This window comes from Frieseomelitta varia, unplaced genomic scaffold (genome assembly GCF_011392965.1).
Source record: "Frieseomelitta varia isolate USP_RPSP 00005682 unplaced genomic scaffold, Fvar_1.2 scaffold_961, whole genome shotgun sequence".
Lineage (NCBI taxonomy): Eukaryota > Metazoa > Arthropoda > Insecta > Hymenoptera > Apidae > Frieseomelitta > Frieseomelitta varia.
In genome coordinates this window covers 184,350-212,151 of record NW_025110769.1, presented here as the reverse complement: position 1 = coordinate 212,151, position 27,802 = coordinate 184,350, and the positions used below count along the sequence as shown (strand labels likewise).

Below are 27,802 nucleotides of genomic sequence, written 5' to 3'. Positions count from 1 at the left end.
ATAGAAACGACAATATAAAAAAAACTGGACGACGTTTAAATGACATTTGATTGGGAAAAAAGGTCCAAATTCGATTGAAAGTCGAGTTTTTTTTTTTGAAGTTACTCGCACGGCGCCAGCTGACACCTGGATCGCCGCTGAAGCCTCTTCGGGCAAGGATTCCCTCCGTTTCGTGCCTCTTGCTGAACGTGTCCGAAACGTCGACGACAGTTATTATTAACAATAGATTAACAAATACTTCCATTTCAAATGTTTGTCCGGACTCACCTCGATCGTACGATAACTGGTGACATGACCTACGCCACACGTGACGCTACAAGGCGACCAATGTGACCAGCTGCTCACACGACAATGGACAGGTTTCGAGCTGGGTATCACACCATTTCTAGCGTCAGTTTCGTTCAACGGCTGTCCACTGAGAATCGTTCGTACCTGAAAATAAATAACGACCTTTCCCTTTGTTCAGGATCTTTCTCGATCACCGTACTCACAATACCGCAAGTATTGTTGCACTCCTCGGCGGTCAAGAAGTTGTTCCTGTTACCGCGGCAACCCCCGTAGCCGAAGGGCATGCACGTCAGTTTCTGAGGGACGAACGCCCACCTCTGGAAATAGCCTCTGCAGGGTCCAATGTCTGCTTCCTCCATACAGACCACTGGAACACGATTTCGCGAAATCATTTTCTCACTTCTCAGTACGTGTGTTTTCAGAACATTGTTCCCGCCGTGTACTGTGTTTTATAGGCAAAAAAGTAATTGCCAAATGTTTTAAATCGTGCGAGAGACGAGACGAAAGACACAGGGAAAAGGAGAAACTTTGGTTCTTGCGGAGCGGCCATCTGAAACTGTTAACTCGAGTCATCCGTGTTGTTTCAAAGTTTTACCTTTTGCAGTGGCCATGTCGAAGGTGCAGTCGGCCTGTTCCAAACAAGGACGTTGCTGGAGTAATTCCAATTTAGAGGAGCATTCTTGCTGCAGTGACGGATCTACCATCAGCAGTCTGGTTCTCAATTTCACCCCCTTCCCGCAGGAAGCGCTGCACGGAGACCAATCGGACCACTCAGTCACCTGAAATGGGTTTTACGCCTTGTACGCCAATTACCCGTGATCCAACGCTTAGATCTAGTGCCCGAGGCGGGCTACAAAACACGATCGAATCTATATATAAATATATATATACAGGGACGATGTAGATAGCATACTTTGCACGTAGGATCGATCTGTTCCTCCAAGCCGTACAGGCACGCTTGTTCCATGCATTTTACTTTCTCGACGATGGATACGTGAGGGCATCGTTTACGACCCATCGGATCTTTGAACCGCCTTGTCCTCATCTTCAAACCCGGGCCACACGTGGAGGAACATTCGGACCAATGGCCCCAGTCGGTGGTTTCGCAATAAGGAGTAAAAGCTGGTAGCAAACCGCTGTCGTCCGTCTCCTCTTCGCCACTGAAGTCAGACGTTACGATGTCACGTTTGTTGAATGACAATTTCAATTCGGGAACAATTTTTGCACAATCGAACTTAAACCAAGTTATTCGAGTTTATTGCATTTGTGCAAAGCTCTAAAACTATGGAATCTTGTTACGTGTAACTTGAATGACATTCTGTTCATATTTTCTGAAACTTTTTAACAATATACGTAAGATTATGGTTTAATTTACCGGTGTCATTGTGCAAGAAAGGTTCAGGAGATTTTATTGTTAGTTTCAGCTATCAGCATACAGTTTTCGTAGCTGACGTACGTTTTCGATGTACTTACGAGCATTCCGGGATCGACGAGACGCACATCTCCTTTGAAACTAACTGTCTGTTGCACTTGAACATCACTGCTTTCTCTGGCATTAGGTACGATCTCGTTCGCATCCTCAATCCCTTGCCACAAGTCACCGAGCAGCTTGACCAAGCTGTGTATTCGGTAGTCTGGCATTCAGCTGAGAATAATAAGCAAAATGATACGTTAAGTAAAACTAGGCGTACCGTTGATTTGTTGCAAAAGGAGTAAATTTATCAGGAAATCAATTTTAACTAGGAGATTATTAATAGCTCGAACAAATTTATTTTCTTTCTACGGTGCAAGTTAATAATCATCGTTATTGCTATATGGCTCTGTTTTTTTTTTTTTAGAATTAAAGCAGCTTCTACATTCTACCGAACAGCATAAATTTGCTCATTAAGTTAACAAGGTAGCAATAATCATTTGCAAGTGATAACCGTTGTCATTGCTACATTGCTTGCTTCTGAAAGAATTAAAACAACTTTCGAATCGTAACGTTCCCTCTACTAAATTATAATACATTCTAAAAGATATCCAACAAAGCTCGCAATGTTTCAAAATTAACGATATCTCGAGCTGACGTATGTTATGACTGAGTGAGATGTCACCTACGTCTAACAGTGTCCTCGGTATTCTCAGCGACCTCGAGCTGCGTGACTTGTTGCTGAAGAATTTGTTCGTCGCAGCCTCGCGGGATGATCCTCTCCCTATTCAAATAGAGACGGGCTAATGGCAACATGGGTCGTCCGGTCGGGTCGTAGAACGGCGATCTGGGATCCTCCGGGTACAAAGTGGTGATTGGTTTCATCTTCTCGCGCGGTTTCGTTTCAGAATTGGGCGACATGTAGGAGATGCCATTGTCAGTGCCGGCGTCCCACGGGTATAAATCGATCACCTCGCTCTTCGTCCACGTGCAATCCTTTCTGCAGAGATTTAGTTTGCTGACACCGACCACCCAGTCTGGAGAAGGGCCAAACATGGAAGCTACGGATATCATCGGATGTTTTCTATCCACTCTGGGAAAGTAGATAGAAAAATGAAAGTAAAGGCTTTAACTGAAGCGGGCATTATTTAAATTATTGAAAATATAATTATAATGTTATTTGAATATTAAATTATTAAATTTATATTAATATTATTTTAGACAATATATATTTATTAATAATATATTTAAATAATTTAATATTATTTTAATATTAATATTATTAATATTATTTTGATATTAAATTATTAAATTTAGTTTAATATTATTTTAGACAATATATATTTATTAATAATATATTTAAATAATATTTAAATAATTTAATATTATTTTAATATTAATATTATTAAAAATATAAATATAATTATTAAATTATAACATTATTTAAATATTAATATCGACAATTACTAACGCTAGAACTACCAAAACTCGAAATGATCAATTTACAATCTTTTCTCGGGGATCTCGTAGAGTAAGCAGTATACTTTTGGAGATTTGAATGACTTTTTCATAAATAAAAGCTCTTAGACTTTGTTGTATCATAAAGTTCTTCTATTCTGTTTTTTTTTTTTTTTTTACTTCAATGGAAATTCCACGCTTTAGCATGTAGTTCTAATGTTAATATTTGTATTCAATGTCATTCAATAGCTGGCTTTCTCGAAAAGTTGTTCTTTTCTTTTAATTAACTAAGCATATCGTATATTATACATCGTGACAAATTTCTGACAAAATTAAATTTTAAATCGATCGATATACTTTGTCATGTTTTAAAAAATAAAAGGATCAAATAACAATCTTCTCGCATATTTCTAACTAAAGAAACTTTTACAGGAAACAGAAATAATCGGTACCGGAGAGTAAGTAGCTACCTGAAATTGGTACTGGTATTAGAGTTTACGTTCGGATACCACAATCCGGCAGCCTTAATCAGCGTTCTCAATTGATTGGCTTTGGCCTTGAGCTCAGTTTCAACCCCAGACACGGATCCCCATTCGGCCAGTTGCCGAAAGCCATCGGTGGCGATGTGATCCTTACCCCAGAAGGAAAACGACGGCACGTGAGAGGCGCCAATCACGTCACTGAAATGGGTCAGCCAAACGGAAAATGGAAAATCCTTTGGATGTGTCACGTTTGACCACAGCCCCTCCATTGTCAACTGAAACACAGAGAGGTAAAAATTGCCGAGAAACGAATGCCGGTACAGTCTTTCAAAGCCCTTCCGTATCGATTCCTACGAAATCGTCTATACTACACTATAAATACCGGCAGACAGCTCTGTAAGGTCGGCGCCAAGTGATTTATAAAACGATTGCTCATGGTGTCGCCTTAACGTGCCATCGAGCTTCGATCTTTCCTCGTCACGCTCCGACGTGTTTACAAAAAGTACGATTTAACCTCGCTGGACACGGTTTTATCAAACGCTCGATGCTTGTAAATATTTTATGGAAATCTTCTTGCAGACGGTGTTGGAATTGATCGTCGATGTTTTGAATTGCTAGAACTTCGCGGGGAGAAATCGTGCAGCGAAGCTAAATATTGAATTCGTTTCTTTCGAAGATACAAGTCACCTTGAAAAGATATATAAATACAGATATTCCTTTCTCTCGAAAAATTCTGCAAATTAAAACGTCTTTGTCGACACTGAGAGAATTTCTTTCATAACTAAATTCGCCAGGATCTTGAAGACTAAAGTCTCCTAAATTTGTCGTACGATTTTCTTTCACAAAGTTATACGGTTAAATGGATTGAAACATCTACAATTTTTCATCGACATTCACGACGTACTTTTCACACGCACACGCTGAGTGGAGTATTTCCGTAGCTTCAGCATTTGAATGTTCTGGCAAATGAACGTATGGTTTACAAACAGTTCTCGATGAATGGAGATTAATCAACAGCAGGGTTAACACAGCTCACCGAGTACTTGGCCTCGTCGCAGGCACAGCACTTCTCCGCGTCGAAGGCCCCGGCCTCGGCTGGCTCCATCTCGCAGAAGGTCTTCGTCAGTTCACCGTCCTCGGCGTACCATCGCACGTTATTCTCCAGCACCATAGCCGTAAAGACAACGCATCCTGATCCTGACAGCGGTGCCTTCCACATCACTTGGATCTGCGCCAAGGTAAGAACGTTTCGTACTGTCCCTTTGTGGAAATTCGCGGCGACCCTAACGGGCGATAACGCGGTGGAATCAAACATCAACGGCTGTTGGCCAGCGGCCAAACCGCCAGAAAATTTATCTATCATCTACCTCTGTACGTTTCCACCGACGTCACGAGCCTAGTTATCAAACAAAGAAAAAAAAAAAAAAAAGTAGAAGCTCGTATGAGAAATTGAGTCACCTCCGTTTTGGGATAGTCGGATGCTTCCGAGATGGTGTTGACGCAGTCTTCGTTGAAGGTGGTCAGAGAGTCGGGGAACAGTTGAAAGTATCCTACTCGAGCGCTGGCATTATTTGGCGCGTGTTGAGAGTTCACCGAGAGAGTGAACCGCGTGAACTGTTGCAACCTCTCGTGTGTTCGCGAGCCTGAAATTCGTTCGAGATTTCTTTCGGAAGTAATTGAGAGAATTTGAATTACTTTTGTTTGTAATTTGTCACTTCGTTATCTTGTATTTGTATTTTATCTTGTATATCTACTTTTATTTGCTCAACGAGTGGCTCGTGAACGATTCATAAAGAGCAAACTAGTTGCAACTAGCGTGGTCCAAGAGTCAGAAGGGTTATTTACTTTCTAGAGGTATTTAACTAATTAAATGAGAAATCTCACAGGTTTCACGGTCGATCGAGTTAGTACAGCTATACAATCTTCTTATTTTTTTTTTTATCTTATATTGTACATTAGTCACTTATAACACGTGGCTACTTCTGTTGACGATAAAGAGGAAACAATTCATAAACAGTTGCAACTAGCGTGGCCCAAGGGTTAGAAGGGTTATTTACTTTCTAGAGGTATTTAACTAATTAAATGAGAAATCTCACAGGTTTCACAGTCGATCGAGTTAGTATAGCTATACAATCTTCTTATTTTTTTTTATCTTATATTGTACATTAGTCACTTATAACACGTGGCTACTTCTGTTGACGATAAAGAGGAAACAATTCATAAACAGTTGCAACTAGCGTGGCCCAAGAGTTAGAAGGGTTATTTATTTTCTAGAGGTATTTAACTAATTAAATGAGAAATCTCACAGGTTTCACGGTCGATCGAGTTAGTACAGCTATACAATCTTCTTATTTTTTTTTTTATCTTATATTGTACATTAGTCACTATTATAATACGTAGCTACTTCTGTTGACGATAAAGAGGAAACAATTCATAAACAGTTGCAACTAGCGTGGCCCAAGGGTTAGAAGGGTTATTTACTTTCTAGAGGTATTTAACTAATTAAATGAGAAATCTTACAGGTTTCACGGTCGATCGAGTTAGTACAGCTATACAATCTTCTTATTTTTTTTTTTTTATCTTATATTGTACATTAGTCACTATTATAACACGTGGCTACTTCTGTTTGACGATAAAGAGGAAACAGCTTATATACAGTTGCAACTAGCGTGACGCCAAGGTTAGAAGATTATTTATTTTCTAGGTGTAACTGATTAAACAAGATGTTAAGTTACATAGCTTATACAGTTTAAATATCGCGGTCTTTGAAGCGAGCAAATGTCATTACCTTGCAAACTGACCGTGTAAACAGCGTTCGGAATATATTTGTCAGCCTTCCCGCTAACTAGTATCCTATAGTCACCGTCGCCCGTGGTCCTCGAGGCGGAAGTTTGTTCCGCGGTCGGTCGCATAGGGCATCCGGCCTGTACCGTGATCGCCAGACACGTTGTCACGGTCAGGAATAACATCGTGCAGTCTGAAATGATCGATGCGTTTCAAATTCGATTCTGCCAGGTACAAGTTCTCACGCCGGACAGAATTCGATACAAACGATCAGCAAACGTTCGGCAATCGTGAATAACAATTAAATAAACGGCGAAATGATTCAATACATTTGAACGTAGTTTGATGAAACGAGTTGCAAATGGACGTAATTTTAAGTAGAGTTAACAAAATAAAATATAAATTCTTCTCTTAATTGAACTTTTACTGTTTCTTGATGATAGGCGAAAGAAATATTAAACTAGTTCTTATATTGGAAAAGAATGCAAATGAAACTCTTGGACAGAAGAGAAATCGAAACTAGCTATTTTTCGAATCCTGAATATTGAATTTATAAAAGTTTTAACCTTCTAAGTACTAACGTCCAATATATCGACACCTATTTAATATCTGAGAAAGCCGAATATCCGACATATCGACTATCTCTCTCTTCTTGTTTCGAACTAAGTTTGAGTCTTTATTTGATTTGATTAATTTTGAAAATATAGGAACTACAATAATTTATATGAAAACATGTAAAATTAAACTTCGCCTGGCGATTTAAATCCGTCAACTAGCGACAAAAGGTCCTTAGAAGGTTAACAATGATTTATAGAATCTAGCTGGGAAATGTGTGAACCTCTTGCGCTGTGCCACGCATGTCGAGAATATTTGTTCATCAGTTTTAAGTATATTGAGATATAACCCAGGCAAAACGAATATTAAATTTATTACTTCTCAGTGATATACCGATGAAATCGAAAACAAGACGAATTATTGTACACGGTTTGGTCACTCGTTATGGTCCGTCAACCAGTTACTAGCGCAAGAGGTTAAGCCAGTCCTCAACTACGTTACAAAAAAAAAAAGATGCAAACGAAATCGTTTCACTCCTAATAGGTTAAACTAGTTTTTTCTCCGAATCGTCTCGTGAATATCAATCTGATTTCCTTTTCGATCGGGACAGAATTTCCTCGCGTGGTTCGTTCGTCCCCTCGTCTTTCGCACGTCCTCGCAGCGTGACGTAACGTGAGTAACAAAGCAACGAGACGCTGGTTGATGCAACTGGCCATAACTGGAAACTGTTCGTCTTCGAGGTATCAGCTGTGCGGATATTTGAACGACGAGGGGACAGAGGAGTCGAGGAGAAGAGGGACGCACACGTGCTCGAGAGAGATCGAGGCGAGCACAATGAGCGGGCGGTTAATGATCGAGCACAGGACTCGAGATGCATCGGATTACCCGCGAATGTGTCTCTAGGAAGTGGGTCGGGTGTTCGAACCGGCTCTCGAGATCGCTACTCTCGGCATGTAGGTGTAGGTTTCTAGAACGTTGGATCGCAGAAACAGGGACACCAGCCATTTGGCCTGCGAAAATCATCACGTGCTTTCGTTACAGGGTTCGAGTTCTACCTTGATGATTCCCGAATATCGATCTTTGAATATTGGCCTTCATTCAAAGAGAGAGAGAGAGAGAGAGAGAGAGAGAGAGAGAGAGAGACTGCTAAATCAGCGTGAAGGAAAAGACTAAATGTGGAAAGTAATTAAAGGAGAGTTAAAGGTAAAAATATGAAAACATAATAGTAAGTAACAGTATTGCTATATTTTTCAATAGGAAATTTGTACTCAGACTTAAATATAAGAAGATGGCACATTGATTCATTCTTTATATATAAAGTGTCTTATTACTATAACACTATGTTTTCTCTGATAGAAAATTTATTCTTAGGATTATATGTAAATATAAATATAAAAACTGAGTCATCTTTATATGTAAGTACTTATATAAAATGGATTATTACTGTTCTTTTTTTCAATTTGTACTCATGTTTGAATATAAAGTAGAATATTGAATGTTGAATATAAAGTAGCAGTAAAGTAGATAGGACTAAAAGTGTCGAAACACTTATGAACGATTATACCCAAGTTACAATAGTTAGAGCAGAAAAGCAAGCACGATATCGGCCTTTAAAGAGGGCTAATTATTAGTTGGCAAGTTAAATTATGAAACTTAAATACTTCTTTTATCTCCGTCGTTATCTTTCGTAACTTTTTACTTGAAAAATACGAAACGTTTCTTGAATTTTTGCGTGTAGAGTATTATCGATCAACGTTACAACGATCATAGAGAGGGAATGTTACTTTCCACTTTTGCTAGCGTGGTTTCATCGAAATTAACGACGAATCGCGGAAATGAAGAAATCGTTTGTGAATTTCGCGTTTCAGCGTCGCCGTACGAACCGTGAAAAGAAAATGTTCCGCGCGTAACGACGCCGACGAACTCTCGTTGGCCATTGCTGGCTGACCTCGTCGTGACTCACGTGACGCCCGTGTACAATTAAAAATAATAATGGTCGCGAGGCTACGTATCGCGAAACGACGCGAAAATGGGGCAGCGATTTTCGAAAACTCGCGAAACGATTACGGATTTTGTTTAGTAGAAATTTACGATTACGCAAACCACTCGTGTTTTCGTCATGCGGCAAATATAGCTGACCTGTAGAGAGATAAGCAGGCGACTACGTGAGGGCTGTCGCCTCACATTGGTATTAAAATGAAAAGTCACAAGGTTCCAACAAATTTTCACGAATACACGACCAAAGAAATGAAAATAAAGAATTCTACCTGCAGTGGAATTTGAAGCTGCAAGAATGCGTGGGACAATACTCACGTAATAGTTACTGTATAATAAATTTCATGTTCAAGTGAAGCAATCGTCCACGATTTGCCTAGTACTTCTTGCTCGGGGGAAGGAGGAAATTTTCGCGAGATTGCATAGTCTCGTCACGTTCTATTTTGCGCTCAGAAAATTTCTCTACTTATCGCCGAGACGAACTTCTATATCGATCAAAAATCTCGTCGAATTCGATCGAGTTATTGGATCGAGCCCAGGAACCTCGCAGAACGCTTCGCAGAAATTACGAGCACAATAAAGAGAACCACTCCCTCCCCCCCCCCCGTATACGCGATTGCACAATTCCACGAAAATACGAGGCACCGTGGAAGATCGCGGCCATGAATTGAACTGACGTTGCGTACGTTGCAGGAAATTAGAACGATCGAAATGTCGGCACAGAACCACAGACCCAGCAGCTTCTTTTACGAGGCTTTCGCCCTTTCACGCGCTTCGGGGTGTTTCGTTCACGGCCAAATTCGAATCGTGACTCACATTTCACTGACAGACGATTACTCGACGATGTTTCGATCGAGAGATCAAGCGTGCGTTTCGTGACGAAATCGTTCCACCCTTTCTTTAAATTTTCTAAAAACTCGAAAATTTTAAAAAAATTCTCGAGAGTAACTTATTTTGGGTTTAGAGTTAATTCGTTGACACCGATGGATTCGGTTTCAGTTTTATTAAAAAAACGAAAATTGGGAGAAATCGTGAAGTAACACACGCACCTGCTACGAAACTGCACATGTCGATGATTTCCCGATTTTCACGGTTACGCGATTTCCTTTCTCCAACGGGCAGGCACAAGAAGCAGAAAAGAATGGAAATTTCTCGCGAATATATGTATACGGCGGAGCAGCCGGAGATGTTAAGCAAGACGAGAGAACGATCGGGCACGACTAAACGAGATGACGAACCGGACGGTCTGTATCGCGGATCAGGAAAGTTAGCGGCGGTGATTTGGAAAATGTCTGCTCTGCGGAAGCTCTGCTGTCCGTGCTGAAGCCGATCTTTTCAAGACTTCGGTGGCTTGCTTCTCGTTTCATTTAAACTCGTGTCAACGACTGCAAATGCGTTGCGTTGCATTTCGTAGCTCAATCATTCCAATGATCCGCTGAACGAAACGCATAAGAGAGAAACATTACTGTAGAACATATTGTATTTAACTACTATAGATCATCATGTTCCTACTAAAACGTCTACCCACTCGTATAAAAATAAAACATACGTATATTTTTTTGTTTTTTTATTTTATTAAAGAACCAATACTTCGATAAACTTAAAAGTACTGTGATATAGCCAATCTTCATAAATAGCGTAATTGACTGGTCTTCGTAGATAGGTAATTGTTTCAGTTAATGAAACACGTGTTTCCTAGAAGTAAAAGGAGCACGTCCTTTACCTTGAACTGTGAACGCCACGCGGCAATAACTATCGTCGTAAATGTTTCCGAAATTAATCGACATTCGAAGCGAAACGGTCGATACTCGACGAATCTCGTTCTTCGCTAAGGAGCCACGTATGCAGCGCATTGGATCGGAGGACGCCAGTCGTTATCTGGAGTCACGAGGTCAATTTTGGGTCGCCGTATCTCACTGGAAGCAGCTTTCAGATAACGCGTACCACATAGTCACCCACGTCCGCATTCGTAGATATTTTGCTTCCCCCCTAAAATATCGAAATTAATCTCGCTTGAAATTGCAGCCAGGATAACTGTTCTTAGGTATTCGCCATTTAATTCAGGCTAAAACGTTTCACCTTTCGCAGACGAATCGTGTTATTTCTAAATTTCAATTTCTCGAAATTGTTAACAATCGACAAGCGACGGTCAATCGGATACGAGGTGATGCGTGTCCGCGGTTGAAAGTGAAGTCTTTGATAGATTGTATCAGCAGGCTACAAAGGGTTAAAGCAAACCAAACGAAAACGAGTGTTAAATTAACGGAAGCACCGATTGTCGAACGAAGAATTTGGAAGTGGTCCTCTTGCGGAAGCGTTTTTTGAAAGGTTCAAAGTTGCAAAAGCGCGAAGAAAAAGATACGAGCAATGATCGCGAAACGAATCTGCCCGAAGATTTCTCTCCTCGAGTTGATCGCCGAGCGCAAATCAAGGTTTCTTGCGGGGCCACGAACCCTTAGGCATCCTATTGTTTCTGTTTTTTATTGCTTTTCTTAATGTTTATGACATGTAAGTGCTTCAGTGTCAGCTTGTCAAATTAGAAGTTCTTACACCTTTCTTTGCATCCCTCAAATGTAGACTGGAAATTTAGAGAATTCGCAACGAGGTTCCTAAAATCCATAATGTTTCGCAATACGTCACAAATAACTATTATGACTTCAAAATAATGTAAAAATTGACTACATTATTATCATCACATCGATATTATTTGATATCGAATTTCATTTATTGATACGAAAATTTACTACTAAAAACTCATTTCTCTACTAAGGATTATTTACTAAATATTCTTTGCCTCAAGATTTAAAAATTAGATCGTCGTCCAATGAAAACTGGAAATTTAAAAAATTCGCAACCAGGTTCCTAAAACCCATAATGTTTCGCAATACGTCACAAATAACTATCATAGTATTATGTATCTTTATATAAATAACGTAAGTATAACTTCAAAATAATGTAAAAATTGACTACATTATTATCATCACATCGATATTATTTGACATCGAATTTCACTTGTCGATACGACAAATTTACTACTAAAAACTCATTTCTCCACTAAGCATTATTTACTAAATATTCTAAATATCTACTAAACATACTATACTATATAATCTAGATATACTATAACATATAAATACCTACGTCACAAATAACTATTATAGTATTATGTATTTTTATATAAATAACGTAATTATGACTTCAAAATAATTCAAAAATTGATTACATTACATTATTATCATCACAACGATATTATTTGACATCGAATTTCACTTGTCGATACGACAAATTTACTACTAAAAACTCATTTCTCTACTAAGCATTATTCTCTACTAAGTATACTTTGCCTCAAGATTTAAAAATCAGATCGTCGTCCAATGAAAACTGGAAATTTAAAGAATTCGCAACGAGGTTCCTAAAACTCATAATGTTTCGCAATACGTCACAAATAACTATCATAGAATCATATATTTTTATATAAATAACACAATTATGACTTCAAAATAATTCAAAAATTGACTACATTATTATCATCACATCGATATTATTTGACATCGAATTTCACTTGTCGATACGACAAATTTACTACTAAAAACTCATTTCTCCACTAAGCATTATTTACTAAATATACTTTGCCTCAAGATTTATCAAATCAGATCGTCGCCCAATGGACAAACTTGACTGTCACCCAGATACAAATGTGCGATCAACGCGGCGTTGAAAGAAAGTGTATTCGAAAGGAGCGCGACGCTGGCGCGAGCGAAGCGTAGCCGCGTCTCGCATGCGCGAGATTATCGATTCCATTGAGTCAGAGAGTCGCGAGAGTCGCGAGTCATCGGGCTCCGTTCGTCTGTTCGTCTATCCCGTAGAACCGTAAACGTCGAGCGTGTGCAGCGAAGCGGCCAGCGCAGCAGCACACACAGCTCGGCTACGCGAGTCAACACGAGTCTTCTGTTTTACGTGCGACACTCGCTCCTCTCAGGGCAGGAGAGATAAAAGCGCTCGCCGGCAATGGCATCCTCGGCGACTGGTCGGCGAGAAGCGCGGATATAAGAAGAAGAAGCGACGCGATGCCGATCGTAGTAGCCGGTTCACGATGACCTCTATCGTTTGCTACGGCTCGTACGTGTCCGCGTCCCTCGGCCAGCCGTGATTCGACGAAACGCGCGCGTCGCGACACGACACGGTGTGTGCAGATCCGCTGTGACGTTGTGATCGTGGCGAGCACACAGCTGGAATCGCGAGGAGGAATCGCGTCGCGTGAACCACGAGAGGGCTGGGCATGGCTACCCTGGCGAGCAGCTCGTCGTCGGGCCTCACCAGGCCACCGACCATGCTCGAGCAGCTTCTCGAAGAGATCAACTTCCAGAGGACCAAGGAGCTCAGGCAGATGCTCAAAGACGGTTCGTAACCCAGTTAGTCGTTTCAGACTAGCGTCTCGTTTCGATGTTTAGGGAGGTAACGTTGGGGATAGCGAGCGAGTGCACACGCGACGGGTGTGTTCCTAGAGTGTAACCGGTTCCCCTTTGTTTGGCAGACACTGCCAAACGAGGGTGATTCCACGATCGATGAGCGCGCGAGGGAAAAAACGACCTGTTTCGTTGCTACCTGGCTACGTTCTTGCAAGCCTATTTTCAGAAATTTGCATCTGTCGTTTACGGTGTTACGCGGAGTAATATTTAGACTCGTCGTAGGCGTTAGGGAAGAATAAATTTAAATAAATTTGCATTTTTATAATTATGGTGTTACGAGGTCGGAGACCGTCGTTCCCACCGGAACATGCACTTCGAAACAAACGAAATTCGTTGCAACGTCTGCAATCCATTTGAGATCATTTCTTTTTCTTTTTTTTCTTTTTTTTTTATTTCTTTTATTTTTCAGGTCAGCGATTTTCTTTTGACTCGTACGAACGTCCTGTCACGTCGCGTTGTGCGTTCTTTGTTTTCGTCGCCCATTGTTTGTCGAGGAGTCGACGATTTCAAGCTGCACGAGTCAGCCGTGCGAAAGTTGCACGCTCGTACGAACGATTATTGCAAATTCGTTTCGTTCTATAAATGCAAGATGACGTGACGCGGTGTCAACAAGCAATTAGATGCACGCCGCGAGTATGACTCCGTTCGCTTGTAACAACAGGCATCCGATTGCGAAATAATTGTCTCTCGTTTTTCAAAAGCAGGAAAGACATTTCGCGTGACACGTAAGCGAACGTAATTAATTAAATACTCGATATCGACACCCGTTTCAGTGTCGTTACATGAACTATTTACGTAGAATCGCGAGCTATTTCAGCCTCGTCCGACGATCGTGAAAAGGCCAACTTTCATCCGCATTTTTCATGAAAGCACGTGCAGCTTTAATAAAGGAGATAGGGTAAGATGTCAAGCTGCCAGTGGAGGAGATGCAATTAAGTCTTCGCGGAACATTCTTATCGATTATCGATTGCCTCCATCGAGATTCGTTCCTGCTCTGCTATCAAGGATTGTTTCGTCTCGCTGCTCCCTCGCGAACAACTTCGAACCGATCTGTCTTCCAATCTAGAGCATCGATTATATAAATCGAGATACGTTTAGATAAAATAGAACGTTTAAAATTTTAAACATTCAATTAATGTTACCATTGAGAATTTTTCTTTTCTGCATTTGTTATTATATGTAACAAGCGAAGAAAATGAAAGATTTATTGGGGGGAAAAAAAAATCAGGCGTGTCACGGAGTAAAAAAATTTTTAACGATCTATCAGGATGATCAGAGCGTAGGTTAACGATTCGAAAGGTGAATTTGACGAAATTTCTTACTACTGAGAATTTTTCTTTTCTGCATTTGTTATATATAACCTGCATTTGTTATATACAACTAGTGAAGAAAATGAAAGATTTATTGGGGGAAAAAATCAGGCGATCTCTCAGGATCGTCAGAGCGTAGGTTAACGATTCGAGAGGTGAATTTGACGAAATTTCTTACTATTGAGAATTTTTCTTTTCTGCATTTGTTGTATACAACTAGTGAAGAAAATGAAAGATTTATTGGGGGAAAAGTCAGACGATCTCTCAGGATCGTCAGAGCGTAGGCAAACGATTCGAGGTGTTGATTTAACGAAATTTCTTGTCTATGTTCCTGCAGACTCGGGCTTCGTGATACTTCAAGGTACAACCTATTGGACGGACCTGTTTGTCAGGCACTTCCTCTTCCAGGCGGAGCACACGATCGACGGCGACGATCTACTTTTCTTCGTGCGCAAGAAACACGTGAAAACGTCGTCGAGGTACTTGCCAAAATTCGAGACGGAGGTGGACGTGTTCCGGAAGGACAGCAAGAAACTACCGATCGGCGATCCCGACATCGATTGGGAAGAAACCGTGTACCTGAACCTGGTCGTACATCAGTTCGACTACACGCTAACATTAGCGATCTGCACAAGGACGAGCCCCAAGGAATTGCAAGTGAGTCGTATTCCTCGCTATTCCCCGCTTCTCCAACTGAGCTCCGATCGTTAGTTTTAATTTACGAGTTATTATCAACTTTCTTCTGTTATTAAGGTGCTCCTCTTTTATCAAAAAGTTTCTAAAGTTTTGAAGAACCACGACGTCGAACGATGCTTGAAGGTTCAAAGTTTGCCGAGAAAAATCGCGAGAAAAGTCCCATCTTCTCTTCATAACTTTCTAACTTTCTAACTGTCAGCGATTCAATTCGCTAATTTCATTCGTATAATCTGGCAAAAAGATGGCTTTAGGATTCCTCGTCAGCGCAGAGAAACTCACTTGTTTATTTTTGAACATTTATGGCTTGCTGACAAAAAATCCTAAACATTTAACGTTTAGCGCTCTAACGATGTTATTGTCCTTGGACAGACATCTCGGTCGCTGATCCGCGAGCCTGTTTTTTCAGAAACAGAACTCACGATCGAACAGAGCTGAGACAATTAATACTTGAAAATGATTGGCTAATATTAGTTAGCAAATTCTTATAAAATATTCGGTGCTATCCAGTAACGTAGAAATCTCATCGTAAAAATTTCGTTAACTTCTTGGCTGATGCCACTTTTAAAAATGTGTATTTATTATGTCGCTAGAAAGACGATTATACTCGTCAAACACAGAGTATGTGCAGCTGCTGTAATTGAATTAAATTAAAAGGAAATGACACTAGTTTTTTTTCTTTTTTTGAAAACTTAATAATTTTATTGTTCCGTTTAAATGATATTAATCAATTAATTAATATTAATAGCAAGGAAATATTTTGAAATGATGTAAAACGAACTAGTCAAGTCTAGTCTCAAAATGTCTAAGATTTACAAATGTTTTATTTCCCACAAAAAACTTAATTTAATTTAAGTAACAAATAGCAATTATTAGGGATACCAATGAGTAATGTCGTTTTCTGATATTGTACAAATTTTATTTTATTTGAATGTTAATATAGTTTCAATGCATAATATAATTTAACAATAAGCACACTGAATGTCAATATATTTAACTAGAATATAACAAGTTGAACTATTGTCACTAGATGGCAATGTTTATTAAATTTGAAAAAAACGATCAGTATACTCGTCGTTACACAAAAATTTGCCATTCGCAGCTAGGAAGTTAACCGGGCAGTCGTGTAAATATCATTCAATAAATAATTGAGTAAACAGAAGAGGAAGAAGGAAACAAGTTGATAAAACTTCGTGCAGTTCATTGTCGCAATAAACTTGTCCCCCCTCCGTAAGAGTTGGTCCATCGTACGAAACTGGAATCGTGTATCGAGCGTGTACACCAACTAATGAACAAATGTTTCAGGTATTGCGGAGACACTCGCAGAAGGTTTACGCAAGCCCGAGCCGGCGGCGGATGGACGCCAAGGGTGATCTCGAAGAGATGACGTACCCGCACATATGCTTCATGGTGGACAATTTCGACGAAGTTTTCTGTGATATTTTAGTCAGGGATGGGGAGATGGTGTGCGTGGAATTGGTCGCGTCCGACAGGGAGGGCGCCATTCAAGGCGTCATTTTCCTCGGGTCTATCAGATACGACGCTTTGAAGAAAGTGTACGACGCGAGAGTACGTTTCGTTAACGAACTCCCGGTCGCCCCGGCGCTACTTTTTTTAATGTCTTTACCTTCGCTTTCAGTCGAGTCTGAGTACCAAGATGGCACAACGCATGACCTTTGGCCTGTTTTCCGGCGCGGCCTCCCAGCGAATAGAATTCGTTCGAATGAAAGGACCTCGCGGTACGATCATTTATTTATTTACTCATTTCTCACGGGTAAAGAAATACCCATTAGTATAGAAAGCGACGCAATTATAAAAATTTTAAATGAAACGAGGTATGAGAGTGAAAACTTATAAAGAGATACCAAGTAATGTGCGTTTAAAAGATGGAAATGAATGGTTGAAAAACATCGATCGAACAAACGTGCATTATTAGCGTTAATGAATGTACGAGTTATACGGGTTACAGAAGCCATAACATGTTCGTATTATCAAACATCATCAAACCCCTCGATCGATTACTCGCTTCCATCCCGTTCTGTTCACTCGAACGCGTTCGTCGTCGATTTTCAGGCAAAGGACACGCGGAAATGGCTGTGACGAAGCCGAAGGGCTCAGGCGCGGAGACACCGACCTCGGAGCCTGGCTACTGCGCCACGGATTCCCTGTGGGACGCCGACTGGGACGACGCCGAAGAGTTATTCATGTATCGTCATCAACGAAGGCTGTCCGACCCGAGCGCCAATCTGAACAATTTCGTCCGCGGTGGCTGGAGAACGAAACCGGACACGGCTGCGACGAAGGCCAGGTCGGAGAACGAGGGTCTGGACTCGATGGCGAACGGACTGAGCGAAATCGAAGCCGGGGACGTCCGAGACGGTAACTAGAAACTGTTATACACACACCCGTGACGTATGGTGATTCCCGTCGAAGTTCGACGAAGAGGGAACGGACGCAGATGAGCACACGCTGTGTACTTTTATCTTCGCCTTCTCTCTGTTTCTCACTGCCTGCGTTCTTCAGACTTTCTCGACTTGTGCATGCCTCTTTGTGTTACGTGTCTGTGTATTCTGCACATCGATTCACGATTACTTTTCCAGGGATTTCGTTCGGGCGTTTGACTTTCGTTCCCATTCGCGCCGCGTTCAAGTCTTCGCATTTGGTTTCAACAACTTGTGCGATCGAGCCGCGAGAGTTGCATGTGCTCCCACTCTTGTGAACGGCAATTTTCTTTAGCTTGGAGCATTCATTCATAACATTGGTTATTACTTGTATGAAAGATGTTCGTTCGTGACCGTGTACGCGACGTCTGAGGCACTTTCATCCCCCTGATTTCTTACTTACTTACTTTCTTTTTTTTTTTTCTTTTTTTTTTTTTTTTTTTTCGTCGCCGCCGAGACGCGAAGCTCGAGATCGGTTTGGAAGAACCTGGTTGATCGGTGCTCTTGTATTCCCTCAGACGCCCACCTAGTGCCACGAGACGCAGTGTTTCGTTACGTTTTGCGACGACGATCGTTCGGAGAAACGAACGGAGATAAAATACGTGGGAATGAAACGGCTGTGTAGAGCACCACCACCAACACCACCATGCGCGAATATCTCGTACGCTAGTCACGAAAGTGGAGTTCGAACCAGTTGAAACGTTCAAACAAAATAGAACCAATAAAGATACCAAAAACAAAAAAAAAAAGATTAAAGAAAAAAATGAAATGAAATAAAATAAAAAACGAATCGAGATTGAAAGAACGAAACTGTGAAACAAAAAAAAAAAAAAAAAAAAAAAAAAAAAAAAAAAAAAAAAAAACAAACAAAAAAAAAGATAAAGAAATACCTTGTCTCTAATCTGTGTCACGTGCCATTCCGGCTCTTTCCTTTGTAGCCGACCTACAGGATAGCAGCTGGGGCGGCCGGGGCTCACCAGGAAATCACAAGAGTCCTCAAGTCAGGCGGCGAAGATCCCCTCTTCATCCCGGCAGGCAGCAAGCACGTCCCAAGCAAAAGCTACGTAACTCGTGGGAACGTACCGAAAATGAGAACTCGCCGAATCGCAAGGAGGCCTATCACGAAACACACGGTGAGCGCGCGCTCCTTGCGTGTTCGAAACGAATTGTCGTCGTTCTTCGTCTCTCGCGTTCTCTCTCTCTCTCTCTCTCTCTCTCGCGAAATCAACGCGACCTCCGCGTGCTCGCGCGTTCAACGTTCGTTCCAATAGACGACAGAGACGAAGGGGCGATATAGTCGTAAGAAAAACGCGTCACGAGCGCGCGCACAATGTGGAAAACGAACTTGTCTGTGGTGGCAGGCCTCCAGAACCACCAGCACAACCATATCGAAGTGGGTAGCGAGATACTCGTGCCGGCGGCGGCTTGCTTGACCGACGACAACGTGAGACAGAAGCTGGACGCCGGCGCGATTCTGGTGCACGGCAAGGAGGAACTGCCGTTGGGATACGAGGAGGAGGAGGAGGACAATAACCGGAAACGAAGGCCGTACAGCACCGGACAGATCAATCACGAGCGGATCAACAATCTGGAGAACGACGAGGATCACCGGCGGCTCAGCGATGACGAATTGGTCAGGGTACGTCGGACTGATGGTCGCCGGCGTCTACGCTCGGCTGGCTCCGATCACGAGGAGTACTACACCGGCCGTAACAAGAACAAAAACGACGAGCAGATGAAAGATAAAAACGCGAACGCCCGTATTACGCGAGGTAACCTGACCACGCACAGACAGAGCGCCACCCTGCCCAGAAGGAGGCGAAGACGAGCGTTGTCCGGCAGCTTCGCGGGCAATCCACTTCCGCCGCATCGAGTCACACCAGACGGCACAGCCATCTACTATTGGTGCGAGCTCCCGCGCCGCCCCGGCTCACAGGGTAAATTCTTCTTCCCCCTTCCTGTCCAACCACCCCAAACACCCCCACTGCCCAACACACCTCTACACCCACATATAGCCAACCGATCACGCGCCCAACGCGTACAATTCCGTCGCGTCTGTCCTGTGAATGACCGTTCTCCTTCTCGTAGGAAGAAAAACAGAAAAATACGGTACGTCGGGGTACGGTACATACGTATATATATACGTAGAAATGAGTTTTGCTTTGTTTCTTTTAGGTGGTAGTTGAGTTTGACATTTTTCGTCTTAAGCACGCTGAGGTAAGAATTAGTTGAGACTAAATCTTTGTTAGAAAGCGGTAGACCTATTGTTCAAAGAATAATTCAATTTTCGTTGGAAATTGGTAGACTACTTTTATTTAGAGATGGTTAATTTATAAACGAGTCGGTGAATAACCAGAAGACGAACGCAACACGAATTTTCAAGGGTTTTCAAATTCAATGCAAATTCTCTGCAAAAGAAAATTGTAAGCTCGTGGTTGACAAGTGAAATTCTACAATTTCACGCGGCAGCGGATAACGGTCGTTCATCGAGCAGCTCGTGCAACACCAAAAGGCAGTCGTGTTGTCCATTGTATTCAACCCATGTTCTTCTACATTCATACATTCCTTCGTTAGGAAGATAAAACTTGAGATAAGATAAAAAAAAAAAAAGAAACCATGCTCGGCAAATGACTGTGTTTATGAGGATGGTGAAATAACAATGGCAACGGGGGTGCGATCAAAAGACTACGATTGGTCGAACGACGAATTATTATTTGGGACAGTCGTGACGGTGTTCGATAGTGCTGGTGGTGGTTTCTGACAGTAATTCATACGGCGGTTCACGGCTCGGAACGTCTCGAGGCGTTTGACGCGAATGAATAGCGGCCTCGGTTCTCGTTAACGCGAGTTTCACCACCGGTATAAACATAGTCATCTACGATGAGGAACAAGCATCCACTGACATCGATAGAGAATCGAGATAGAAATCGTAGAATCCGATCTGTTCGTCAACGATCCAGCCTCTTCTTTCTGCTCTCGTCTTTCTTCAATAGCGCGTGAACGACATATATTTTAACGACAAACAGATCTATTCGACGAACAAATACGAAAGAAAGGAAAAAAAATAAGAATTGACGAGTAATGCGAAAAGAAATAAAATTAACGAATCAAGAACGAGAAAGTAAAATACGCCGAACGTTGTGCGCAGAAAGAGGAAGCTAGTGCGCTGCGTTTCCAGCTCGTGTTTTATTTATTCTGCGCACCTGTAGCTGATGTGCATTCATTGTCAACACCTCTACATATCTTCGTGCTCTTGCGAACAATCACACCAACCATCCGACCTTACGAATTTTCGAGCAGCAACTTTGCCACGATGTCCGATCCTTTTCATCCCTCTTGAGCTCACCTCACCTCTGCGAATCAGATTTACTCCCTGCAGTTGCTTCCATTTAATTTATCGACACGAATCATTCCAGGATCTCAATCGAGTAGGTCGAGCCTTCGATCATGTTTGATATCCGGGATTATTGGTTAATAATCGACTCGTTTCTCTGTGTGTCGGCAGAGCTGGACGACGGCGCTTACAACCCGCTATGGACGATGCGAGGATTCACGCAGACCTTTCACTTCTGGAAGGAGACCAGGCGGGCCCAATCCGTACCTTTGAACGCGTTTCTTACTTATATTACCCTGCCTTGGTGGAGCATTGCCAAAGGTACGTCACTAAACGTTTATCGTACATTGCCATCCATAAGTGTTAGAACGTTTACTTTATTAAAATGAGTGAATTTTATTACATTATATTTCTAATGAATTGTTTTTTAAACGCGAAATTTATTAAAATAAATTTCCAATGAATTTTTTTTTTTTTTAGTATTTTACATATAAAATGATAAATTTAAATAAATAAAAAAAGTCAGTTTCAACTTGCAACCAGATGCGTCAATACTTATGGCCAGCAGTCAGACAAATGACTAGCAATAAGAGATTAATCGCGTTAATATGCGTGATTTTTACAGATATTCTTGATCATCGAGAAGGTCCTATTCTGACATTCTAGCCGACACGAGGGCGCCCCGTTCTCATCTCGGGCAAACTTTCTTTCTCCATTTGGTTTCCCATGGTTTTGTACGCACTTGGTACGCATAGAACTGTGGCCCAACAAGATCGAAGTGTATAGATTAAGGAAATAAACGAGGATACTGTTTATAATTCGGCGCCAGTTATTTTAACTGTAAATCTGTGATTTGTAAAGATGAACGAGTGAGCGAGAGACGAGAGAAAATCTTTGGCGGACATGCTTTGCTAGAAAGATGATGATTCAGAACAAAACGAAAGTGAAGGACAAGAGAAAGTCAACACGTTTAATAAAGATTCTTTTCCTCGCAGTCCTGCGTGTACAAAGACGTGTGCAAAGATACCAACGTACTCTAATAAACTTTGCTCCTTTGTCTCGTCTCTTCCTTCTGTTTGCGTCCACATCAGCTGACATTATTCGCGAATACGTTCAAATAGTCGCCGAAATTAGTCCACGTGTGGTCCCAATAGTCTGGATTTGCTCTGCTGTCCCACGGAAGATTTCCCGGTAGTATCGCGGTGGCGTTTAACTTGCGCAACCTCTCTCGTAGCTCGGACGCGAGCGAAGGATACCTTCGAACGAATAAACAATATTTCTCGTCAGACAAACGAAAAAAAGGAATGCTAGAAATGCTAAGCGAGACAGCATGTAAAAATCATTTCACTCACTTGTTTATCAGATTATTATCCTCGCAAGGATCCTCTCGAACATTGAACAGACAAGGCGCCTGCAGCGGTCTGCACAGTGGTAAACTGTCATTCCTCGGAGGACACTTGATCATGGCATCCTCTCGAAGGGCGCGAATACTGTCTGCGGAGAGAGACAGGCCTATGCTAGCCACTGCTCGACCAACCGTGCTACCAATCACGCCTCCGACGTCGTAGACCCATTCCCTTCCGGATGGACCGTACCAACCGTCCCATTGCCCGTTATAAGTGGACCCTTGAAAACCACAGGATATTATAACTAAATAGAAACAACCCGAATGAAATTCAGAAAAGGGATTTACAAACGATAGTGCGTCAATCCCTCCAGTCACACGTATATTTTGTATTCCATTTGTCGCGTTTTCTTTTGTATTCCGCTCGTTTCTCAAGCTTTTTCCACTTGAATTTGAAGAAAAACGAATTTGTAATGTCTGAAGAAGATGCTCGACAGAGAAATCTTCCCAAGTTACGTTCCATTTCTACACTCGAATTTTACTTTCATTTTAAGGAAAATCAAACGAATTTGTAACGCCTCTAGAATACATTTAACAGAGAAAAATTTTCTTATAGTTTGTTCAAACTTGAGATATTTTTGAAGATTAAAAATAATGATGGAAAGAACGCAGCTGAGTGGTTTCATTTTACGTTTTACGTCCTTGGTATTGGTGAAAATTTCCTTGCATCAAAATGAAACAGCCGGCCGGAAACTTTGACACGCTACTATGTATGACAGATCCCAATTGCCCAATCAATGGCAGAGATACGATTACTTTTTACCCTGAATGTATTTCCAGTCTCCGTACGTGATCCCTGCCACGCCGAAAATGTCATCTATATTGTGAAGAACCATTTTTCGAGGCGACTCGGTGTCCTCGCTCAACGCGTACCACAAATCCAAGCCGTCGATGCTCAAGTTGGACGGATTTCCACCGGCAGCTGTTACCAGCGTTGGTAACCAGTCGCTGATGTGCAACAATTGTCTACTGACTCTGCCAGGTCGCACTAATCTCGGCGACCATATCAAACCGGCTCCCCTAACGCCTCCTAGACAAAGACAAATTCATCTTCATTTTGCTCCTCTTTTTTTCTAAGTTGCCGAGTCTTGCACCAGGTGAGCGTATTATTATTTTTTCTTTTTCTTTTTTTTTTTTTTTTAGTGGTACCTTCCCAGAGAGTGTGTTTTGTGCCCCTCAGTGGCCAATTCGAAGCGGCGTTTAGATTGAAACCGGCCGGTGGCCCGCCATTATCCGTGGAGAACACGATTATGCTGTTCTTCAACATCCCCCTCTTGCGAAGCGCCTCGACCACGTGGCCAACCGACTCGTCCAGCTTGCTCAGCATACCTGAAACGAACTCGTTGACAACGAACAGATCAAAGTAGTCCAAATCAACGTAATTTTCACGAACCAGCGAATCGTCTACGGTCGTAGTTGAAGATAGTGGTGAACTTGGAGACATCTTGGTCAGGCGCTGGCAGAGGGTTGTAAGGATTACCGGAGTGCACGGCCGCGTGAGCTAGATAGAGGAACATTGGACGGCTGGTGTTGTGATTGTCAATCAGTCTCACTGCCTCCTTCGTGAAAACGTCCGTCGAATATTGACCGTGGAGATCCCAGGCTGGGTCCAGTCCCCTCCTCATGTCCAGTCCCCAATATGGCTACGTTTTAATTTCGAATTGGAGGATTGCTAGTATTTCTTTCGCAGTTGCTGAAGAGTTAGGTAGATTTAAAGGATTGCGAAACCTTTGACGAAAGTCGAAAAAGATCGATTTTTCAGAAACTGTATGTTCTGTTATCGTGATTCTTCTAGAATACTCTTATTCTAGAAAATAATTAATTCAGAAAGTTTCTCATCTAATGACAACAGACAATAAAAACAGAAATATCTGAAAGACCACGAAATCAATTTGGATAAAAATTTGTGACAATATTCTCAATATTATTACATCTAGCAAAGTTAGAAAAAGAAACTTGCTTTAGATAAAACTATAAAAAATGACTGCCATGTTCTTTATCTCATCTTCCTACATTTAGTCCAAACTTTTGAACATGTTGTACTAATTGTATTATATTTGCAACGATCTACAATTTCATGTCCGAAAAGAATTCTTAAATTTCCCTTATTCGACGCAAAATTTCCACTTTTCAAAGGTACGTAGCCCCTCAAAATTAAATGAAATGCTTACGCTTTCCACGGCGCTATGATCAAAGTAATCATGGTGGCCGCTCCAGAGGCCGAGGTGCGAGTCGAATCCCCTGTACGTTGGCGTGTACTCTTTCGTGTAGAATCCCAGATGCCACTTGCCCACGATGTGCGTGCTGTATCCGAGTTCTCGAAGATATTCCGGCAGAAGTTTCTCGTGAAGAGGTAGCCCTCTCGGCTCGGCGCACTTTAGAACCTAGTTTCACGCCGCGTGGCGTTAATTAAATTCCACAGTTTTTACTGGTAAAAATTTGAATGTCGCCTCGTCGAAATACCAATGCCGCGAAGTTCCCGCGATAGTTAAAGGTCAGCTACACTTTCGCCGTAAGCAACGAATTCAACGGACGCGATGTGAGGAAGAGGTCAGATGGAATGTGGGTGCAAGAAGATGCGCGAAGAAACACGCCGGTATAATTTGTAATTACAAATTGAGTCGCGTGAGAAGCCAGAATGATCAACTCTGCTTTCTAAAAGGGTATCCATAATCTTACTAAATTATGACAGACATCTCTCTCTAATATTTTTACACTAGCGACTGTCGATTTGTATGAACTCGTCAAAGGACAAATAGTTTGCATTTTATGTTACAAATTGAAGTTCATATAACAGTGGGAGTTCACTGATCCTCCCCTCTTGTTAGCTTTTCGTTCATATACAGTGGCAGTTCAGGTTCAAATAAGTGGATTCAACTAGCAACAGTTCATTTAACCAGAATAGCTAAGTGAACTAACAAGCATTGACTCAAACGACGCGATTCTCCCCGAGAGGTTAAACAATTATACTCAACGAGATTGATCAATTTGTCTTCTGGCCTTTCAGGTCTTGCGCGAATCATTTGAAAAGAAGAAAGAAGAAAAAAAAGAAAAGAAACAGTGGTGAATTCCAACTGACCTAAATTCGCTGTTATGAAAAGCAGTTCCGGCTCAATGAATCGCAGCGGCACAATGTGTTTTAATCTCCCTATAGAACGTAACTAGCATTGTCGGAGCGCAACGAACCACGGCCGAATTAATGCTTGCGCCTGTTAAGTCCTCCTTAATAGCAACGTCGTTTTATTTACCAAGCCGATTGCGCGCTTAAATAGTTAATGACGGTGCAGCGTACCCCGTGCTGCATTCCTGTGTGAATTGGATGCTTGCCGGTCATCAGAGCGCTCCTGGACGGTGTGCAAATCGGCGTGACGTAATACCAGTCCAACAGCAACCCCGAGTACGCCAGGGCGTCGATATTCGGCGTCGGGATCTGTCCCGAGCCGTGAAATCCCACGTCGTTCCATCCCTGTTCAACGGGCTCGATTAGGCGCGTTAATTAGGATAATCATCGAGTTACTCGAACGATACTCGATATCGATAGACATCAGAGCGCTGATATCTATTCAAGCCGTGTTAATTGAAACTGAGGCACGTCTGATCTGATCGCTGAGATGGTTTGACAAATGACTTTTGACAGTTAACAGTTCAAACATACTGTTACGCATTGATATAATGTTCTTAGGAGCCGAACTGATTGATCTCTCATTTTCTGGCAATTTTTCAATTAGAGAATGTCCAAATGTTTCTCAAACGACTTGCTGTGCGGTGTTCCTTGAAGTAACAAATTAACCACAAACTCGAGGAAGAATTTTAAGACAATGATGATCGTAGATTCGACTTTTTTTCACTGTATTTAGTGTTTTATATAACGTTTTATTTCAACTAGGGTATTTTACAATGTTGTGCAATAACGGTTGTACTATCATCCAAACACTAATTATTAAAAATGAATATTTGCAGTACCGTGGATATCTACTTCGTAGCGTGGACCTCGGTGTAAAAGAACTAATGATAATCTGTTCTTTTTTTTTATTTATTTATTTAATTAGTTAGGATGTCTTGTTTGCAATACCTTGGGCTTGGAGTGCCCTTTAATCTGCACGAAAATTGATGTTATTAGTTTGTAGATATTTGTGTGGTTTATTTGCATGATGAGGTGAGGTTAGGCTTGCAGGAAAAGTTAATGATAATCTGTGCGTTGGAGTCGGGCCTTATATACCCTCGACTCCTTTTGTGTCTTTTCCAGAGCAAAGGATCTGGAAGTTTATTGCTTAACTAGAGTCCGCACGGTCAGGGCCATGAGGGTTTTTTTTTTTTTTTTTTTTGTACAATTACCTCATGGCCTTGACAGTACTGCGTCCAGGGTGCACGTCGTTGAGGACTCTGTCGTATTTATTATGTCTATTATTTGTACTGCCTGGGTATTCCCTACACTGTATCCAATCTTTGATTCAATCGGTCGATCAGTGTAAACAGCTCGTTTGTACGCACAAAACAAATTCGTATGTGACAATTTGGAATTGTCAAACCTTCCAGCATCGACTGAACGAAAAAAGATTGACGTCAGCTTACCAAGTCGTCGGCCAAGATGAATACAATGTGTGGCGGAGCTGCAGCTGCAGCCACGTGGCCAACAACGAACACTATCAGGCAGACGCACGACGCTATTCCGCGAATCGCTGTCATCCCGCCGGTATTTCGCGGAATTGTAAACTGGTTTGCCTCAAAGGAGCGATCCAGCCTGCCTCAGAACTTCCTCGGCGACCAATTTACCAATTTCCTCGACAATTGACTGGCTCGATCGAGGAGTTTTAATCACCACTCACGAAACGTCCAGCCTCAAGGTCGCTTTTCCGCGCTGGCTACGAGTCCATGACGCAAAAATACGTTGACGGTTCCAACGACTGTCGCCAGTTTTCGATAACACGGTGTCTTTCCTCTACCGAGCAACCGGCTCGAGAGACGGAGCAGTCAACCGGCCGACAACCGGTGTTAAACTGTTCTCGGGCTCGTCCTCTTTCTAAAGACGATGGTGGGGCTAGCCTCCCACTTTGAGGAACTGTCGTCTTCTCCGCGTGCACGGTTGCACGAGGATTTCGTGGATTAGGTCGTTGACACGGTCAGATTGTCGAATTGCCGAGAGTTTTTCTAAGCAGCAGTTGGAGAACTCTCGGAGA

At 41.9% G+C, this 27,802-nt stretch overlaps 3 protein-coding genes across 6 annotated transcripts; 1 reads left to right on the top strand and 2 right to left on the bottom strand.

The window, feature by feature from the left end:
- Window positions 1–98: 98 nt before the first annotated feature.
- On the bottom strand, window positions 99–10,240 carry LOC122538124 (spondin-1). Its single transcript, XM_043671921.1, has 12 exons — window positions 10,023–10,240; window positions 6,428–6,616; window positions 5,098–5,282; window positions 4,676–4,867; window positions 3,628–3,914; window positions 2,389–2,792; window positions 1,762–1,933; window positions 1,202–1,448; window positions 884–1,067; window positions 492–655; window positions 268–432; window positions 99–182 (listed from the first exon to the last, which is right to left on the bottom strand). Exons 1-12 carry the CDS (start codon window positions 10,039–10,041, stop codon window positions 102–104), a joined length of 2,289 nt encoding a protein of 762 aa, XP_043527856.1. The 5' UTR covers window positions 10,042–10,240; the 3' UTR covers window positions 99–101.
- Window positions 10,241–12,785: 2,545 nt separating this feature from the next.
- LOC122538125 (uncharacterized protein KIAA0930 homolog) lies at window positions 12,786–22,038 on the top strand. Of its 4 annotated transcripts, XM_043671922.1 has the most exons (9): window positions 12,786–13,373; window positions 15,090–15,409; window positions 16,751–17,014; window positions 17,085–17,184; window positions 17,519–17,824; window positions 18,825–19,019; window positions 19,248–19,823; window positions 21,392–21,541; window positions 21,846–22,038. In XM_043671922.1, exons 1-9 carry the CDS (start codon window positions 13,253–13,255, stop codon window positions 21,884–21,886), a joined length of 2,073 nt encoding a protein of 690 aa, XP_043527857.1. In that variant the 5' UTR covers window positions 12,786–13,252; the 3' UTR covers window positions 21,887–22,038. The 4 variants fall into 4 exon arrangements, with proteins under 4 accessions (XP_043527857.1, XP_043527860.1, XP_043527858.1 ...); XM_043671923.1 differs by lacking the exon at window positions 19,248–19,823 and having other exon boundaries at window positions 12,787–13,373; XM_043671924.1 differs by lacking the exons at window positions 18,825–19,019; window positions 19,248–19,823 and having other exon boundaries at window positions 12,789–13,373.
- Window positions 22,039–22,170: 132 nt separating this feature from the next.
- On the bottom strand, window positions 22,171–27,635 carry LOC122538128 (arylsulfatase B). The gene is made up of 8 exons (XM_043671931.1): window positions 27,198–27,635; window positions 25,918–26,091; window positions 24,797–25,009; window positions 24,019–24,268; window positions 23,775–23,954; window positions 23,389–23,655; window positions 22,573–22,846; window positions 22,171–22,476 (listed from the first exon to the last, which is right to left on the bottom strand). Exons 1-8 carry the CDS (start codon window positions 27,309–27,311, stop codon window positions 22,308–22,310), a joined length of 1,641 nt encoding a protein of 546 aa, XP_043527866.1. The 5' UTR covers window positions 27,312–27,635; the 3' UTR covers window positions 22,171–22,307.
- Between the last annotated feature and the right edge of the window lie 167 nt (window positions 27,636–27,802).